This window comes from Typopeltis vanoorti, chromosome 3 (genome assembly GCF_054136105.1).
Source record: "Typopeltis vanoorti isolate ZY-2024b chromosome 3, IOZ_Tvanoo_1.0, whole genome shotgun sequence".
In the NCBI taxonomy this organism is placed as follows: domain Eukaryota; kingdom Metazoa; phylum Arthropoda; class Arachnida; order Uropygi; family Thelyphonidae; genus Typopeltis; species Typopeltis vanoorti.
In genome coordinates, this window is record NC_143551.1 from 111,732,178 (window position 1) to 111,752,294 (window position 20,117).

Consider the following 20,117-nt stretch of genomic DNA (forward strand, 5'->3'; position numbering starts at 1 on the left):
GTAAATAAGCTTTCTGCTTTTTTTTTTTACATAATAATTAATTACCATCTTGAATCATGAAACTGGAAAATCACAAGTAGCTGTGACCATTTTACTTTCAGAAAATTATAATTAATTTCTTAATTTTATTTTGATTTTTTTATAAATGCAAATCTGACCTGCAAAAGGCTGTAAGCTTATCATAGGCATAATATCATGGGTGTGGGCCAATAGTCAAATTCTTAAATTCTAAGTATTATTATTAGTAGCAGTAGTATTAATAATCTTTATAAAGTCCAAAGACTCTGATTGGGGAGGAGGGGGAAGGGTACCAACCATTATTGACTTAATATCAGGTCTACCACACCTTAAACTTATTCACTACCAAGCTGTGCCCCAAGCAACCCATCCACTCATTCACATCCTCAAGCAAAAAATCTAATACTTACTATCTAGGTATATGACTCTTTTGGGGGAATATCTTCTGCATCTATCCCATTAAACATCCCTTTTGCAACTTATATCCTGCTTTCTGCTTGTGAACTAAATTTTTTAATACAAAAAAAAAAAGCTTGAAGCTATCATCCTAAGGAGAATTCCACAGAACTGTTGCCATCTTCTCAGTTGTCTCTGGATTCTCCCTACCATTACCATATTCATAAGAAATCCACACAACCAAATCTGTACATATACATACACATTAGTTCAGATATAACCTCATCCATCTTATAAAGAGATAAAAATAAGTTCCTCATCCCTATAAATTAATAGTTTTTCAACATCCTCTAAGTTATCCTTTAGGATATTTTTTGAGCTTTTGAACTGCGTCCTTTCAACTTCTTACTGCCAATCATCACACCCAGCTTCATAAATTTTATGCAGCCTGGTTCAATCATTTTTGTATAATAACATAGCTATATATATATATATTTATTTATTTATGTTATAAACAAAAAAAGATTACAAACTATGTTACACACATTTTTGTATGTAACATAATTCATCTAAAAGATAACCTTTTGCTTTGTAACATTGAACTGCTGATTATTCTCTTCTCACATTGTCAATCTACATCATCTAAATCATTGAAATCATCCTGAAGGATCTTGATATAATAATTATGTTGATGGTTTTAGATGCTAGGAGAAATTATTATTATTATCATCATTCAGGCCTCCATGGAGTAACAAAGCTCATCATGGGAGGCCCACTCTAGAAAACACAAAGTCTATCATGCCATTCCTTGAACCCATTGACCATTCATGCTCTCACCATTCTATCAGGCAATGCATTCCTGACTCAACCACCCTCCACCACCAAATGAAAGAACTCCCTAGTGTCAATCCTGTAACTACCTCTCAACAGTTTAAAAGTATCAGTCATATCACCCTCTCCTTCTTCTATCCAAACTCTGCAGTCCACATTTTCTCAGCCTATACTCGTAAATAATATTGTACAGCCCTTATATCATCTTTGCTATCTGCCTCTGCACTCTTTCCACAGTTAATTTATACTCTTCAAATCCTGGGGACCAAGTATGAGCACAATAGTCCAGCTGTGATCTGATCAGAGCTTTATACAATAGAATGACAACTCTTTCATCTCTGAAGGCAGCATCCTTCTCAGTATTGCAATAATCCTCTGGGTACCTTCACCACCTTTGCAATTTGCTCTCTGAATTTTAGGTTCATCTCATCTCATCTTCCTTATACCCTCTTTTACCTTGCGGTGTCAAGGGTCCATTGATCATCGGACCTCACTCCGTTTACAGGATAAGGTGGTCAGCCTTATGCCCCGGTGTATCCTATGGCCTGTAGTGTTGAGTTCTCAAGGCCAGTTTGCCTGCTTTGCGGGATGAAACCCCCCCCCAGAATAAACTGGGGAAAAAACCCTGCTGTCCATGCCCAAGACTGGCTAACTTGGCTATGGCTGAGGAAGATCCATCAGCTCCTCACGTCACCGACAGGAATCGAACCTAGGACACTCCTTCCCCAGGCATATGGTTGCGAAGCCCATAGCCACTAGGCTAACCACGCAGACTGAATTTCAGGTTTCCATGTCATTATCCCCCAGATCCCTTGCTTCCCTATAAATTAAAGATGCCAAGCAATTATATTCTTGGTTTAATCTTTTATTCAAGTGTAAGCAAGAAAAGTTAGTGCCTGAAGTAATTTCAGCAGTGGGCTTCTTGTATATAGAAGCTAACGACTTCACATCACTTGCCTTAATATCCCATAATACAAAGTACATAACTTTACGGACATGTATAATGCTATGCATTATTGGAAGGTCACCACCCAGACCGGGTTCAACCTTTATTGAGGTCTCCTTAGTGGGAACCAGACCCAGAAATGATACCAAGGTTCATAGATTCCTTGTCTCCCTCACTTCCTCCAGTACAGGTTCTCCAACAAAGTATGCAGTCTCCCATCGATGTATCCCAAACTTCAACACTTTATATTTAACTGCATTAAACTGAAACCCCAATTCATTTGCCCATCTGTCCAGTTAATTCAAATCCTCTTGCAGGGCTACCACATCTGCAATATTACTAATAACCCTTCCCAGATTCACATCATCTGCAAACGATAGAATATCCCCCAGGAATCGACTGTTGTTATTATTATATATTATACTTGGGGGGCTCCACTTCCTGACGCCTACAGCACCCAACCCCTGCTCCGAGTTCCGGCTTCCAGACTGGTAAGCCGGTTCTCCTTGAATTCTGATGAATCGAATTTTGGAAAAAAAAAAAAAAAAGAGGGGGGGGGACATAGACACCCCCGGTGCCTATGTCCCCCCCCTCCCCCGAGTTGCGGACCAGTAGGCCAGTTCTTGAATTCTGATGACTTGACACTCGGGGTAGCCCCTGAGTTTCAAAACGTTTCAAATAACTGGACAAAACACATGACACAAAAAAGTGATACAAAAACGTTACAAAAAAAGCTTATCACATTTTATATTATAGAGTAGATTATATATATATATTATTAAGTATACTATATATAAATGTATATTATATTATTATCTCATCACTATACATTATATATATGATATCTTATGCTATATTATATATTTAAATTATTATATCATTATAATACATTATCTCCTTGGAGTATGAAGAGATTCAACGATGACTTCTAACTCCGGAACAGGCCACTCTATGCCTAAATCCTTGAAAAAGAATGATGATTATGAAGACTGGTATGAAAGCCCACACACTAACTTTTTATTCTTCTTATTATTATTATTATCCTAAGATTTCATGGAGTCACAGACACATCTAGGTCATACATACAGCTCATAATACCTTGCCTTAAACATATTCAAATTATTATTTGCAGACACCATGTTCTCAGGCAATGCATTCCAATCATTCACAACTCTCCTTGCGAAAAACCTTCTCACTCTCTTGCTCACACCTTACTTATATAGCTTCCAGGGATCATCTCTTGTTCTCCCCCCAATCTCCGACCATTTTATGAAAAATTTCTTCAAAGTTAATTATGACAATCTCTTACCAACTTGTACATCTCTATCATATCATTCCTCTTCCTCATATCCACTAGACTCTGCAAATTACATCACCTCAACCTTTCATCATATTCAACATTTCAAAGGTCAGAAATTATTTTGGTCAATCACCACAGGACCCAATCTAACATCTCTTCATTCTTTTGAAAACCAGGTGACCAAATCTGTGCACAGTAGGCCATATATGGCCTAATCAGAGCCTTACACGATGGAACCAGAATTTTCTTAATTCTACAAGTAACGGTCCTCATCATTGCTAGAACTGGTTTTGTTGACCTTACAATTTTTGCAATATTATTATTATCTGAGACCTGGAGGGAGTCAAGGACTCATTCAGGGAGGCTATAAATCACCCACACCAGCTGCCATATCTTCCCTTAAAATAATTCACACTCACTACCCCTAAAGGCAAACTATTCCACTCATTCACTGACTGCTCTGTGAGAGAAAACCTGGCTCTTATCCCTTTCTTGACTGTGAATGAACAAAGTTAACTTCCATGGATGCCCCTGTGTTCTCTCCCCACCTTCCACATAAAATTTCATCAGATACTATCCTATAATGCCCATTCAAAAGTTGATAGACATCTATCATATCAACCCTCTTTCTTCTGTTACCCAGTGTCTAATCCACATGCTTGCAATCTGTCCTCATAATCCAATAATTCAGATATAATCTTTGTAACTCTTCTTTGCACCCAGGCTTCTTTATCCCCTGGAATCTGGGAGACCAAATCTACAAACAATAATCCAGGTGTGGTCTTATTAAAGCCTTATACACAGGCAAAATGACTTCCATATCCTTATATGTCAAAGTCTGCTTCAACATCGCAATTATCCTCTAAGTTGTATTTACAACTTTTACTATGTGACCTTTGAACTTCAAATTCCTATCTACCAATACACCAAGATCCCTTGCCTCCTCAGTTTCTTGTAGCATAACCCAGCTAATATAATATGCTGCTGGAAATCTAATCATGCCAAAGTGCATAACTTGACACTTACTAACATTAAACTGATAGCCATTTTCATTTGCCCAAATTTCCAGCCTATTCAAATCATTTACAAAATTATTTGAATAGGAATAGGCAGAGCAATCAGGGATGCTACTGACTATTCCTAAATTCGTATCATCAGCAAACAATTGTACATCTGATATTAGACCCTGCCTGATGTCATTAATGTATAGATGACCAATGGCCCAAGGTTCAGACCTTGGGCCATTGGTCATCTTAAATCTGGCAGATTCACTCTGACTGTATACCATTTTTTGATATCTGTCAATCATCCCCGTGATCCAAGTCAAGAGTTTATATTCTTATCCCATATTCTCCAGTTTATGCAACAGCCTTTCGTGTGGTATCCCATCAAATGCCTTAGAAAAATCCAACATTATCATAGTATATCCATTCCCTTTATCAAACTCAGTTGTAACATTGTTATAAAATATGAGCCAATTGCTAAAACATGACCTTCCTTTACTACACCATACTGCTCCTTGCAGAGTATAGCTTCATAAGAAAGATTCCGGTAATAGGACCACATTTTTATTAAGATAAATAACAATAAAAAACAAACCAGACAACTTTCGTAAGTCGTTTGACTTACATCTTCAGGGGTCAAAGGTAACTAAAAGTTTAAACACAATGAGAAATTACTCAAAATAGTTCATTCTATGCAGTTGTGGCCATCTAACTGTTCATTAAATTAAATATCCGAATGCAGATTCAGTGCAATGCTAAGTTTGAACAATGCTAGATGCTGTCACGTTCTGGTGTTCACGTTCACATTGTCTGAGGTATGACTTAGGTATATTTTTTATCAATGCTGACCAAACTTGGTGTAGAATTAGGCTCTGGTTTTTGTTGCATTGCATTGGAATTCTAAGCATGTTTGCAGCTTCGCCGGTGGAAGTTGTATGGTATGGCCTGATTTGTGTTCTCTTATTTTTTGCACGTCTTTTTGGTGTTCGTTCATACAAATTTCCCCTGTGGACTACGTAGCAGATGCCACAGGAACAATGAATTTTATAAACACCTGGTTTTTTTTAAAGGATGATGTGGAGGTTTTGGGGGATGTAGAAATCTTGAAATTTTTTCCAGCAGTAGAAAAGCAACTTTGATGTTATGTTTCTTTAGTAATTTGGCCATTTTATCTGTAACATTCTTGATGTATGGAAGTGTAATTGCGTTCTTGAAATCTTGCTTTTGTGAGATGCTTGTAGTTGTGTTGAGGATTTTTTGATTGTCTTAGTTCATAACCTTTTTTTTTTTTTTGAGGATCTGTGTTAAATATTGTAATTCTTCATTTCTCTGTTTTTCTGTGCTGGAAATATTATAAGCTCTGTCCCTCAGGGTTTTAATTAAACCTATTTTGTGCGAGGGGTGGTGGTGTGAGGCCGCATTACAATATTTAACACAGATCCTCAAAAAAAAATGGTCCTACAAGCATCTCACAAAAGCAAGATTTCAAGAACGCAATCATGCTTCCATACATCAAGAATGTTACAGATAAAATGGCCAAATTACTAAAGAAACATAACATCAAAGTTGCTTTTCTACCGCTGGAAAAAATTTCAAGATTTCTACATCCCCCAAAACCTCCACATCATCCTTTAAAAAAACCAGGTGTTTATAAAATTCATTGTTCCTGTGGCATCTGCTACGTAGTCCACACGGGAAGATCAGGGGAAATTTGTATGAACGAACACCAAAAAGACGTGCAAAAAATAAGAGAACACAAATCAGGCCTAGCATACCATACAACTTCCACCGGCCATAATGTACTCTGGCAAAAAACAAACATGTCTTACGTTGAAAAAAATTGTTACATAAGGAAATTTAAAGACGCTGCAAACATGCTTAGAATTCCAAAGCAATGCAACAAAAACCAGGGCCTAATTCTACACCAAGTTTGGTCAGCATTGATAAAAAATATACCTAAGTCATACCTCAGACAATGTGAACATGAACAACAGAAGTGACAGCATCCAGCATTGTTCAAACTTAGCATTGCACTGAATCTGCATTCGGATATTTAATTTAATGAACAGTTAGATGGCGACAACTGCATAGAATGAACTATTTTGAATAATTTCTCATTTCTTGTGTTTAAACTTTTAGTTACCTTTGACCCCTGAAGATGTAAGTCAAACGACTTACGAAAGTTGTCGGGTTTGTTTTTTATTGTTATCTTAATAAACATGTGGTCCAATTACCGGAATCTTTCTTAGGAACTACTCAACCACAGAACCCTAGGCCTACAAGTAGAGTATAGCTTGTTTGTTTACCCATTTCTCTATGTGAGTTCTTACCATCTCTAAAAATCTTCACTACCACACTAGAGATACTGATAAGTTGGTAGTTAGACACACAGTTTTTTGCACCACCCTTGTAACTATCATACATTCCTGTGGTATCATTCCTGAGCTGAGACTCAAGCTATACAAACATGTGAAAGATCTAGCCAATTCGAATGAACATTCCTTTAGCAAACGTGCTGATATTCGATTTATTCCTATAGACAAATTCTTAGCCAGGTTATGCAACAGTTCTTCAACGTTTTCATGAACCTCTAACTCTTCATCCAATGTAGCAATGGCGCTACTAACCATGTTACATACACCTGGTTGATATTTCTTAGCAAAGTGAGCGCTCATTAACTGAACAATCTCATTAGCTTCTGACATTCGAGTACTATCTGCATTCAATAGTTATTCTTTCACATTCTTAATGAAATTTGTTTTGCTTGGAGCAAAACGATAAAATTCTTATGGATTGCCATTAACATGCATGGCCAATTTCTTTTCATATACCTATTTAGCTCTCTGCACCATACTCACTACTTTTTTGGTCTGACCTTATATTTCCTCTCACTCTTATTCTCACGATATTCTATCCACATCATCTTCTTCTTGTGGAACTCATGCTAAATAAGGTTGCATATCCATTTCACTTCCAACGTATTTATTCTTTGAACACTAGAGATGGGATACATACATACTTTGAACGTATTTATTCTTCAAACACCAGGGATATATTCGGATACCACCTCATTTAAGCACTTTTTCAAAGAATATGTCCTCTAAATTTTAGATCATTATCCACCATCAGCCAAAGATCTCTTATTTCCTCCATCTCCAACAATATATCCAACCAAGATAGGCACACGTAAATTCTACATCCAATCTTTGCTTTATCATCGTCAACATTCCTGAAAGAATATGTACCCTCAAGGGGTTAAAGGATATGCTAGTACTACATGAAAAATTTACATCATTACTAACTTCCTATCTACAATTTTCCTCCAAATCAGTCTGTTACTTGACAACACTCCAATTATCAGATCTTATATTTCTATCTTCTAAAGCAATTTTTACTGTATCAATCCACCTATATCTTGGTCTTCCTCTGGGTCGTTTTCCTGCCAACCTGGCAGAGAACACTTGTTTTGCTAATCTTTCTTCGCCCATTCTGTTTAAGTGACTATACCACCTGAGATTAGCTCTACTAACGCATTCCTGAATGCTAACAATGTTAAGCTCTTTCCTAATATCCTAATTTTTAATATGATATTGCCATTGATGATATGATATTGCCTAATTTTTAATATGATATTGCGATTGCTATTCGTGCCTCTAATCTTTCTCAGGACTCATATCTGCTGTCTCTAGTCTTTGGTCAAGTGTTTTACTTCTGACCCAGCTCTCAGATCCATAAGTTAAAACTGGTTTGAATACTGTCTTGTATACGGCTAATTTAGTGTTCCGACTAATTTCTCTCTTATTCCACATGAATTTATTCAGTTGACTTCCTACCATACCAGCTTTGCTGATTCTGTTGTCTATTTCTATATTTAATTTACCATCTTCAGTAAAAATCATGCCTAAGTAGCTGAAATGTTTCACTTGTTCCACAGGTTTTCCATTCATAACACAGTTGACATTTTCAGTGATTCTGCCTATTTTCATTGTCTTTGTCTTTTTATTGCTGACCTTCATACCATATCTATTACAACAGCTATTCAATTTAGTCAGAGAATCTTGCAGACTTGTAGCGGATTTATTTAGAAGTATAACATCATCCGTATAAAGCAAAGAGCTGACATTAACATCTCCAATTTTGATATCATGTTTAATACCACTTTCCTTCATAATCTGATCCATATAGATAATGAATAACAGAGGGGATAATGTACATCCTTGTCTCACACCAGATTTAACATTAAACCATCTTCCTGTACTTCCTTCAATTCTAACTGCTGACTTACAACTCAAATAAAGACTAAGTATTGCTTGATATAATGCCCCATTGACACCATATAACTGTAGCATATTGAATAGCTTCTCTCTTGGCACCCTGTCATATGCCTTTTCCAGATCTACAAAACTTAAATAAAGATCTTTGCTATATTCCCATAGTTTCTCAACTCTTTGTCGTAAAGTAAAAATCTGATCCCGACAGCCTCTATCTGGCCTGAATCCAACTTCTCTTCCACAATCCTTCTCAACCATTTCTCAATATCATTAACATACAGTAAAACGGCAATGGCCGTAAAACAGACCCCTAAAGCACACCACTAGTAAGTTTCCTCTTCTGAGATATTGCTCCTCCATGCACAACTTATTGATACTTATCAGACAGCCAATACTGAATTCATTGTACTAGTCTAATATCTAATCCCCATCTGCTCTTGTTTGTGTATCAATATTTCATTTGGTAATCTATCGAAAGCCTTTGCAAAGTTTAAGTATACTACTGTATCTATCCATCTTTCACATCGAATGCTGCTGCTGTCACTTTATTGTAATAAGTAAGTAGATTACTAAAACATGACATCCCTTTAGAAAATCCATGCTACTCATTAAAGATAATACCATTATTGTCAACCCAATTCATCCTCACCAGCCACTCCAGCACTATAATTTGATGCTTAAATTCTGTCACCTCTGTTATGAAGCAGTTCAATCCTGTCTTCCACTCCTTTGAAACTTAGCCCAATGTAAGACATATATTAAGTAAGACTTTTGCTATACAAGGATCTGAATAGGTTGGCTCTTTAGGAGAAGAATGGGACATGCCTCATCCCATTTCATCTCCTGCATTGGTGGAGATGAGGGATCTGGATATGTTGGTGGATAATGAGTTGGAATTCATGGACATGTTGCAGAAGTTACTCAGAAAATTGTTGCCATAATGCAAGAGACAGTATCACTCTCTCTTGTGTTATGGCAGCATTTTCTCTGTAATTTTTGCAGATCTGTTCCCCTAGATATTTTAGTGAAAGGAAATATTACACAGAGTCCAAAGGTAGGTAATCAAGAATGTCTCAAGAATTCAAAAATGTGAGTATCAGGACAGACTGTAGGAAAATACTTTACAAAGTTTCATACAGAGGAGGAGAGATGATATGATTGAGACATATAACTGAGTTAAAGAATCCTGTTTATTACATATAGAGGGATTATCATCTTAGGTAATAGTCTTCACTGGGAACCTTGCATAATGGCCATATCATGAGTAGGGAAGTGAGAAGTAGAATTTTGCACAGAGTGGTGACTGGGTGGAGTGCACTAGCACTAAATGTCCAGGGCATGGTATGATAACCTCTGTAGAGAGCCTGGCATCCCATAATCAGTTGTGACTGTAATTTTCCCATAATGTAAAACACATCTCCTAGGAGATGTATGATGTTATACATTATGGGGGGTATCACTACCAAGACCAGTTTCGACCTTTGTTGAAGGCTCATCAGTGAGTAGGCAGACCCAAATTGTAAATACTCAGGTTGTAGTGAGTAAGTCAGTAATTCTTGGTGCCTTTTACCTCTTGGCAATTCGTACAGTAAAGTATAACCTCTGCATCACTACAAACCGAGTATTTACAATTTAGGCCTGCCTACTCACTGATGAGACCCCCAACAAAGGTCGAAACCGGTCTGGGTAGTGATTCCCCTCCCATATAATGTATAACATCATACATCTCCTAGGAGATGTGTTTTACATTATGGGAAAATACTAAGGATAGTGATTAGGGCTTACTCCATCTTTCTACGAGTTGCCCCTGTCATGAAAGGTTTGCTTACGCTTGGATTCAATATCCACTTAATTTGAATAATACTATTAATATTTTTTGTTATTTAAAAGTTGTTATAAATTTACAGTCATGCAACAATGAAACAACTCATGAGAAAGAAAAAATTCTTGCATAAACAATCTAAGGCAGGGGTCGCAAACTGGCAGCCTGTGGGCCAGATACGGCCTGCTAAGCCTTCTTATCCTGCTCGTGACCTTAATTTCTTTTCTAAAAATAAATGTTTCTAACATCCTGCTGTGATTAAAACAGAAAAAATTCAAACTTCTAAATGTTTTATGACAGCTTTAAAACATGGTACAATTCTTTGTACCATGTTTCTTTCATCAAATGTTGGCAACATGAATGGAAGTTACTTGTCACGCAGCCATTTTAAACCATGTGATACAATGTCAATAAGTTACAGGTTACCATTATAATATGATAGTGTGTTAATAAAAAGTTACCTCAATAACATTTTTTTTGCCCATAACAATGTCTGAATTTAAAGTTAAAGAAAGAAAAATAGATCAAGAAGGCAGAACTTTTCAAGAAAAATGGGAGAAGGCATATTTCTTTGTGGAAGTAAAAAATATTCCATGTTTGATATGTAGACAAAGTGTCGCCGTGGTGAAAGAATATAACCTAAACGCCATTATGAAACAAACCATGAGAACTGTGATAAATATACAGAAAAGATGTGTGATGACAAACTTAAAGATTTAAAAAATGAACTGAAGTTTCAACAGAGGATATTTTTGAATGTTATCACAAGTGATGCTGCTGTTAAATGTAGTTACGTCATAAGTGAAAAAAATTGCTCGGGCTTCTAAACCTTTTACTGATGGAGAATTTATTAAATATTGTATTTTAAGTGCAGTCGAAATCATATGTCCAGAAAAAAAGCAAGCATTTCAAAGTATAAGCCTATCAGGAAATACAGTTGCAGAGCCTGTTGAAAATATAGCAGAGAACTTCCAAGAGATATTGCGTGAAAAAATAAAGTTTTGTAGCATTTTCCATTGCGGTTGACAAATGTACAGACATTATTAATACTTCCCAGTTAGCAATGTTTATTTGTGGCTTTTGATTACGATATGAATGTGACTGAAGAACTATTGGATATAGTGCCTATGTCAGGAACAAACGACAGGAAATTACTTATATTTGTGTTTTGAGAAGTCTTGAAAATGCTCATGCGGACTGGTCAAAATTAGTATGTGTGAATACAGATGGGGGCGCTTGCTGTGGTTGGTGTCAACATCGGACTTGTTACAAAACTTCAAATGAAAAAGGAAATTTTGTGCAAGGACAAACTTAAATCGTTTCATTGCATAATACACTAAGAGTCACTTTGTGCTAAAAAACTAAAGATGGAACACGTCATGAGTGTAGTAATTAAAACAGTAAACTACATACGCTCTCACACCTTGAATCATCGACAATTCAATGCTTTGTTGGATGAATTGGATTCACAATACAGCAGTTTGCTATATTATACGGAGGTTAGGTGGTGTTATTTTAAAAAGATTTTTTAAAACTCTTAAAAGAAATTGACATGTTTACTTCATCCAAAGGAAAATTGATCCCCCAGCTCACTGATGAAGATTGGTGCAAAGACTTAGCCTTTTTAGTTGACATAACAAGCCACCTAAACACTTTGAATACTGTTCTGCAAGGAAGTGAACAGTTGATATGTCATATGTATGATTCAATTAAGTCATTTATGGGAAAAAACTATGTTTTGGCAAAAAATAATTTAGCCAATTTCCTACACTTAAATCAATTTCTCAAAATAATAATGATGCTGAAAAGCACATTCCTCAAATTGAAGAATTGAAAATTGAATTTGAAAAAAGATTTTCTGATTTCAACCAGTTTGAAAATGAATTATTATTATTCAGTTCACTTTTTTAATTAATATTGAAAATGTTGAATGAAGAATTACAAATGGAAGTAATTGAACTCCAGTGCAATACTGAACTAAAAAATAAATATAACGAAGTTGACGTATCAAATTTTTATAAATACCTCAGCAGTAAATATCCCAAATATAAAATTTATTGTGCAAAAATGTTGTCAATCTTTGGAAGCACCTATGTATGTGAGCAATTATTTTCAATTACGAAACTTAATATGTCAAAGTTCCGCTCACGGATAAATGATTCTAGATTAAATGCAATACTTCATATTGCAACACGAAACGAAAAAGCAGATATTGACATGTTAGTACAGAGGAAAAGATGTCAGGTTTCAGGATCAAAATCAAATTAAAAAAAGGACTCGTAGATAAAAATCTTTATTTTTGTAAGTCAAAATTATGTATTTAAATAATTTTTCTTAAAGCATGAATAAAATGTAATTGAACTTATATTTTCTAAACTTGTTATATTTTTAAAATTTAAAAATAAAAATGTTATAAATTTACAATTTAAAATGGTGGTGTAACTGTTTATGTAAGTTAAAGGCCCGGCAACAAAAGGGCCTTTGTTAGAGCCTTTCTATTTTTAGTTTATGTTCACAGAATAATATTGAATATGGCTCACGTCTGATATACATCTAATTGAATGGGCCCTTTGCTGCATTTGAGTTTGAGACCCCTGATCTAAGGGAACTCTTCTCATGTTGATTTTGTGAACACACACACAAAAGGAAAAAAATATCCTCAAAAAAGTAAATGCAAATCCTCATGCTACTGAAGAATGCCCGCACTTTTTAACCTAGGTAAATAAAATCTTTCAACCTACAGAATATGTCTTTCATGCCACACATGCAAAGTAAATCCACAGTGAATAACAACAGGGACTTACTATATTTCTGTCCTAAACTTTGCAAGCTTCATAAGGGGAAAGAAAGGGGGGGGGGACTGAAACAAGCTACCATACTGAAACACCAATACAAGTATTAGGAATAAGAGTGCAAAGTTTGTTGCTGTGATACAATTTGGCAGTCCACAAATCACTACATCTTACATGTCACTGACAACAGAGAATGATATAATAACTGATAGAATATGATGGTTATAGCATTTTCAAAAAAGACATCAAAGATAAGAGACAGGGTGGGGGTATTACTGATAATCACAGAAAAGTTGTGTCCCTTCCATGTGGGATATGAAAAAAGCAGTAGTAATAACGGCTTTGAAGCCATTTGGTATGAAATTTAGGTCTACACAAATTTTAGATATTCAGTGGAGTCTTCACAGTTCTGATCACCTGGTTATATGGATGATAAAGAAACATCAGAGAGTGCAAAGGTGAATAACTAAGATTGTCTCAGAAATCTGTAATGTTGAGTATGAGAACAGATTAAGGGAATGTGATGCAGAACTCGTAAATAGGAAAAAGGGAGGTGATACGATTGAGACACATATAAGTTGATGGTCAGATAGAAATAGGGGAATAATTGCACAGAATGAGAGTTCATCTCTGGAAGCCGTACAGAGGTCATGCGAGTAAGGAGGTGAAAAGGAAATTTTCCTAGGTGAGTGGTGAATGCTCCAATACTGAATTGTCTTCAAAAAACAAGATAGTAGTTTTTGTTGTCACTGAGTGTTTTTCCTCTTTTGATGAATATTTGAACTCTATAGATATAGAGGCTGTAATACTAATAATTTTAAATGCTATCTTAACTTTATGAAAAGTAAAATAATAAGATAAAAGAATTTTATTTGTGATATTAAGTATGTGATAATACATATTAATAGTAATAATAATTAATGTTTATTTATCTTTTCTTATAATAGAAATATGTTAGGAGAGCAATTACCTAAAGTGTTATATGACCAAATGCCTGTTATATGGCTTCAGCCATTCTTAAAGAAAAAGCTAAAAGAAAAAGGCCGTTACAAGTAGGTCATATATTTTATGATAGTCTAATTAAGTTCTATCATTTTTATCAAAATAATATTTTAATCTCAAAATTGCTTGTAATCTTCAATGAAAACCATTACTAAGATCAAACTGAAAAAGTTTAAAACAAAAAATGTGCACCTTTCAGATATAGATACAGATAAACCAGATTGATACTAATGTTTGAAGAATGGTTTCAAATGGATTATTGCAAGAAGAATGTGTACTTAAAAGAATTTCATAACTAGTAAAGCAGTTGATGATGAGGAGGAGAGACTGACTATCAGTGAGCAAGAGGTATATGGGGAAATTGAGCAAACTTGATGTTAATAAGGCTGCGGGATTTGATAATATATCACCACATGTTTTGAAAGAATGTGCCAGGGAGTTAGCATCTGCCTTGACATATTTGTTTAATATGAGTCTTGCACTTGATCAAGTTCCAAAGGAATGGAAGGAAGGCAAGATTGTGCTTCTTCATAAGGAAGGTGACAGAAGTTGAGGATCAAATTATAGACCTATCTGTGTGTCAGTTGTTATGGTTAAAGTGTTGGAGAGGCTGCTGAGAACCAGGATCCAGAATTGGGTTGACAACAGTAGTATTATCTTTGATGCACAGTATTGATTTGCTAAAGGGAAGTCATGATTTAGTCATGATAGCTTCATTGAACAAAGGAGATGGATGCAGAGTAATATACTTAGAATATGCAAAACCTGTTGATAGTCAAACTAAAGCAGATGGGGTTGGATATTAGACTAGCGCATTGGATTGGAGACTGGCTATCTGATAGGTATCAGCAAGTTGCATATGTGGGAGCAATATCCCGGAAGACAAAAGTCACCAGTGGTGTGCCTCAGGGGGCTGTTTTAGGGCCATTGCCATTTAACCTGTATGTTAATAATATTGGGGAAGATTTGGATGGGGATATTCAGTTGTTTGCAGATGATGCAAAGTTGGGATGAACTATGAGGAGTAGAGCAGATGTTCTGGCATTACAAGAAAACTAGAATAGGGTAAGAATCTAAAATTTAGATGACACACTGCCAAAATTGTGAGGACAACACAACAAATTCTGAACATGATGTAGAGGACACTGACTTGTAAAAGTAGGGAGATTCTGGTTGCATTATATAAGGCCACCCCTTGATTGGACCACATACGGACTACTATTGCACAGATTTGGTCATCTGGTTTTCAAAAGGAAGAGTTGAATGTGACGAAAGGTTGAGAAAATGTAATTTACAAAGTCTAGTGGATAGGAGGAAGAGGGATGATATGATAAAGACATACAAGTTGGTAAGGGGTTGTTATATGATCAGTGTTAAAGAGGTTTTTCATAAAATGGTGGGAGAAGAAGAGGTCATTCCTGGAGGCTATATAAAGAGGGTGCGAACAAGGGAGTAAGAAGCGTTTTTTGCATGTAGAGTTGTGAATGATTGGAAGTATGATCTCTGCAGAAAATTTGAATGTGTTTAAGGCAAGATATCTCTGTGTATGAGAAATGGACAGCCTAGATGAGTCCTTGACTCCATGGGGGTCTTAGGATAATAATAAATGCTCCCCCCCCACACACACATATTCACACCTGCCCACTAAAGATTGAGTATGAATGGCAGTGCACCATTTTTCAAGTTGTTCTCTAGCAGAAAGATATTAATGAAAGTGTAATTGTATATTCATAGCCCTCTACTTGAAGAGATTATTATGAGAGGTTGGACAAAGCAAACTATACTGTGGTGGACAGAAAGATGAGTAGAAAGACGAAACTTGTTAACATTGGATTTGAAGACCTTTAATTTGTACTTTTTAGGAAACATATAAGACAGCAGTAGAAGAAATAAAAGAAGATGAAAAAATTGTTCTCTGACTTTGGAGTTGAATTGTACTGAATGCTGCTGCTGCATAATGTTTTCATGGATTTAGAAAAGACTGGGGGGGGGGAAGAATTATTGGTAACTGTGATGAATAGTACCTGTGGAAATATTTGCAAAAAATGCAAATAGAAGAAATTAAACATCATGTGTGAATTGGTGAGAGATGGATCATTAATCTGCCAAAACTGCTCTCATCTATATTGGATCAGATATTTTTCAGGGAGGTCTTAGGCGGATCACCCTAAAATGCGATGACACTTGGAATGGTTGGACAGATCTGCAATTTGTATAGACAGCTTGCTCAGAAGTAAAATAATGCCAGGAGAATTGTATGAATGCAGAATTGGTGATATTTGTAATATGTTCATGCCAAGAGAGATTCAAGATTAGATTGTATGGATGCAGAATTGGTGATATTTGTAATATATTCATGCCAAGAGAGATTCAAGATTAGAAGTAATGCTAAGAAGAGAAATTGATCTCATCTAAAGATTTGGGCTTTGTAAAAAGTAAAACTGGAAAAAAATAGTGGGAGGTAGGGTGCAAGAAATAAAACAATTGAATTTTACTAACACTAAAATTAACAAGGTTATTAGAACCCCATTAAAGAATGGTTATAAATCAGAAATCACGGTTGAAGATATTCTGGATTATGTAGTAAAGACTTGTCAAATTATCACCAACAGAACATTGTATGGGATATACAGTCAGCTGAAGAAGTCGCTCATTTGTTATTGTTGTTTTTTTAACTAGAAACCTCCAGGGAGATATGTAGTCCCATTCATCAATTGAGGCCACATATCACTGACACCTGCTGTCATACCTTTTTCTCAATTACTTCTCATCACTTTCATCCACCACCTCCAAAGGCAAGCCACTCCAATCAGGCACAACTCTATGAGAGAAAAATTGAGCTCTCACTCCATTCTTACCTTCCATGGATGCTATCTGAATCTCCTCAGCACACTCCATAAAATGAAAATTTTCATCTACAAGCATCCTATATAACTCTTTCAGAAATATGTTGTTCTCTATCCCATCACTCCTCTTTGTCCTGTTTGCTAGTGTCTCCAATCCACACACCCTCGATCTGTCCTCATAATAATCTACACTCCACTATTCCAATATCATCTTTAACAGTCTCCTTTGCATCTTCTCTATTGTATGAACATCAGATCAGAAATCAGGAGTTTGGATCTTCATACAGTAATCAGACAGTCATATCAAGGCTTTGTAAAGAGGCAAAATGGATTTCTTATCCTTATATGTCAGTGTTTTGTTTCATCATTGCAATTATCCTCTGAGTTGTATTTTTAATATTTACTATACCGCCCCTGAGCTTCAATTTCCTGTCTACTAAACGTCCAAGAACTCTAGTCTCATCAGTTTCTTCTAGCATAGTGCCGATGGAATATTAGCACAGATGCTAAAGAGTGTTCAGCTGAACAGGCTGTTCTTTTCACCAGGTTATATAATTTGAGTCTCAAAACAGGAAAGATTACACGAGAATGGAAAGAATGTACAATAATACTACAGTAAACCCTCGATTTAACGGACAAAATTTCCAGTCTGTATGTCACATGTGAAAATTAACACTGTTAATTTCAAAATGCTTTTAACCAAGATTTGCTTATAATTAAATTAACAGGTTTTTTTTGTTATTAATTTCCTGTTATTTTTAACAAATTTTGACAAATAGTTGGAAAAACACTGTAGTAATTTAGCCAACGTGAGTCACCGCTCATAAAACATGTTCGGCGATTGATTAGGATGTGATCACACCGTAATTGGTTCTTTTGTGTGTCGGGTGTTGTGACTTTCTGTGGCAGTTTTATTACACACATTTTCATAATTTTAGAGAGCTAATTAAAAAAAAAAAAAAACTTGATAGTTTTTTTCAAAGCAGGATTATCTAAACCAAATGTTTCAACATCGAACATTACTTTATCTAAAAGTGTGTGTAAAACAGTTTTGTTATTACAGTGCTAATATTGATAAAATTGCAGCATAATGTTAGATATTTTTATTTTAAAAAATTCGCGATTTAACGGACACCCCTTAGCCCAAATTAGTCTGTTGCACAAGAGTGGTGCAAAGACTGATGTATCCAACTATTGACCTATCAGTATCATTGGGAAGGTGGTGAAGATTTTGGTTAGGGCTTGCATACAGAAATGGGTTGACAGAGAATGTATACTTTTGCAATAGATAGCATGCATTTACTAAATAAAGGTCGCATTGGAGAAAATTTTATAATAATGTTACTGTTAAGTTAGACAAGTGGAATGGGTGCACCATGAAACATTTAGACTTTGCTAATGATTTTGACAGGATATGCATCATGGAAAATAATTGATCACCCTTTGGTCAATTGTTAGTCAATCTTTACATTAATGACATTTAGGATTTCACAGGTGACATACAGCTGTTTGCTCATGATGCAAAAATAGGCAGGGTAATCAAAAATGCAGTACTTGCAGAATGATTTGAATAGTCTGGAATTGTGACCACTGAACTGACCACGTGAATATGGCTATCAGTTCAATATTGGTAAATGTAATACTATGCACTCCAACATAATGAGATATCTAGCGGCATATTATATTGGTGGGATTACGCTGATCAGACTAGGAATCTCAGAGTTTTAGTAGATAGGAAGTTGAAGCTCCAAGGTCCATAAGGCAAAGAATGCAAATACAACACAGAGGATAATTGCAATACTGAAACAAACCTTAACATGTACAGATAAAGAAGTCATTTTGTCTCTTTAGGCCTCGATTCAACCTCACTGAACTCTTGTGCACAGATCTGATCTCTTGGTTTCCATGGTGATTCTGATAGTGGAGAAGGTGCAAAGGAGAGTGTTAAAGATGATACTGAGATTGCAGAACAGACATTATATGATTAAGACATACAAATTTCTGAAAGGGTCATATAGAATACCAGTAGATGGAACTTTTTATATTTTATGAAGGATGGGGGAGAGGACATCCATGAAAGTTGAAAAGGAATGCCATGAAATAGGGGCTTAGAACTAGGTTTTTCTCTCATAGAGTGCAAGTAGTGTGAATGAATTCAAGATGAGGTATGACAGATAATGCAGGTGATATGTGGCCTCTACTCGATGAGTCCCTGGCGGTCTGTTTTCACAATAATAATCCTAACAATATAATATGCCCTGGATATTTCATTGCACCAAGTGCATAATTTTGCATTTATTACATTGAATTCCAGCCTATTCAAAATCATGCTGCATGCGAGTCATATTCCTGATTACGCTGCCTATCTTTGCATCATGTGTCCATTCATTGTTATTCAATCTTTACATTAATGACACTGTCAGATCCTTTCCAGTGTCATTAATGTAAAGATTGAATAACAATGAATGGACCAAGGACCGATCCCTGGGGTACTCCAGAGATCTTATCATAATCATACCCGCATACATCACTTTTTTCATATATGCCATTCTCTTGTTGTTGTCGTCGTCATGTGGGATTTCCCCCAATTTTTTCTCATCCATCCCTTAGGATTGGCTGAGCCCTCCCAATGAGGAATTTTAAGTATGTATTTTGATCTGTGTGTTCATGGGCTGGTCTGCTTGTTCTGAGGGATAAAAAAAAACCTTGTACCTCCGTATAAGGTAGTCCATGACATAAAGGTTCTGTTCCTTATTGTCATGGACAGAAATCGAACCCAGGTCTTTCTGACCAAAGGGCTTCATCTATATATACCGACTGAGCTACGGAGGCTCTAGCCATTCTCTAATCCAAGCTAATTACTTATCCTCCAACAACAGCCCTCCATGT

General features: G+C 35.9%; 1 protein-coding gene across 1 annotated transcript in view; it reads left to right on the forward strand.

The window, feature by feature from the left end:
- The window catches only part of LOC150108468 (dynein axonemal heavy chain 7-like), a 990,001-nt gene that overhangs the window by 963,866 nt on the left and 6,018 nt on the right, over window positions 1-20,117 (forward strand). The window contains exon 44 of the mRNA XM_090390473.1: window positions 14,328-14,432. Coding sequence (XP_090246599.1) covers window positions 14,328-14,432 — 105 coding nt within the window. The remainder of the gene's footprint in view (window positions 1-14,327; window positions 14,433-20,117) is intronic.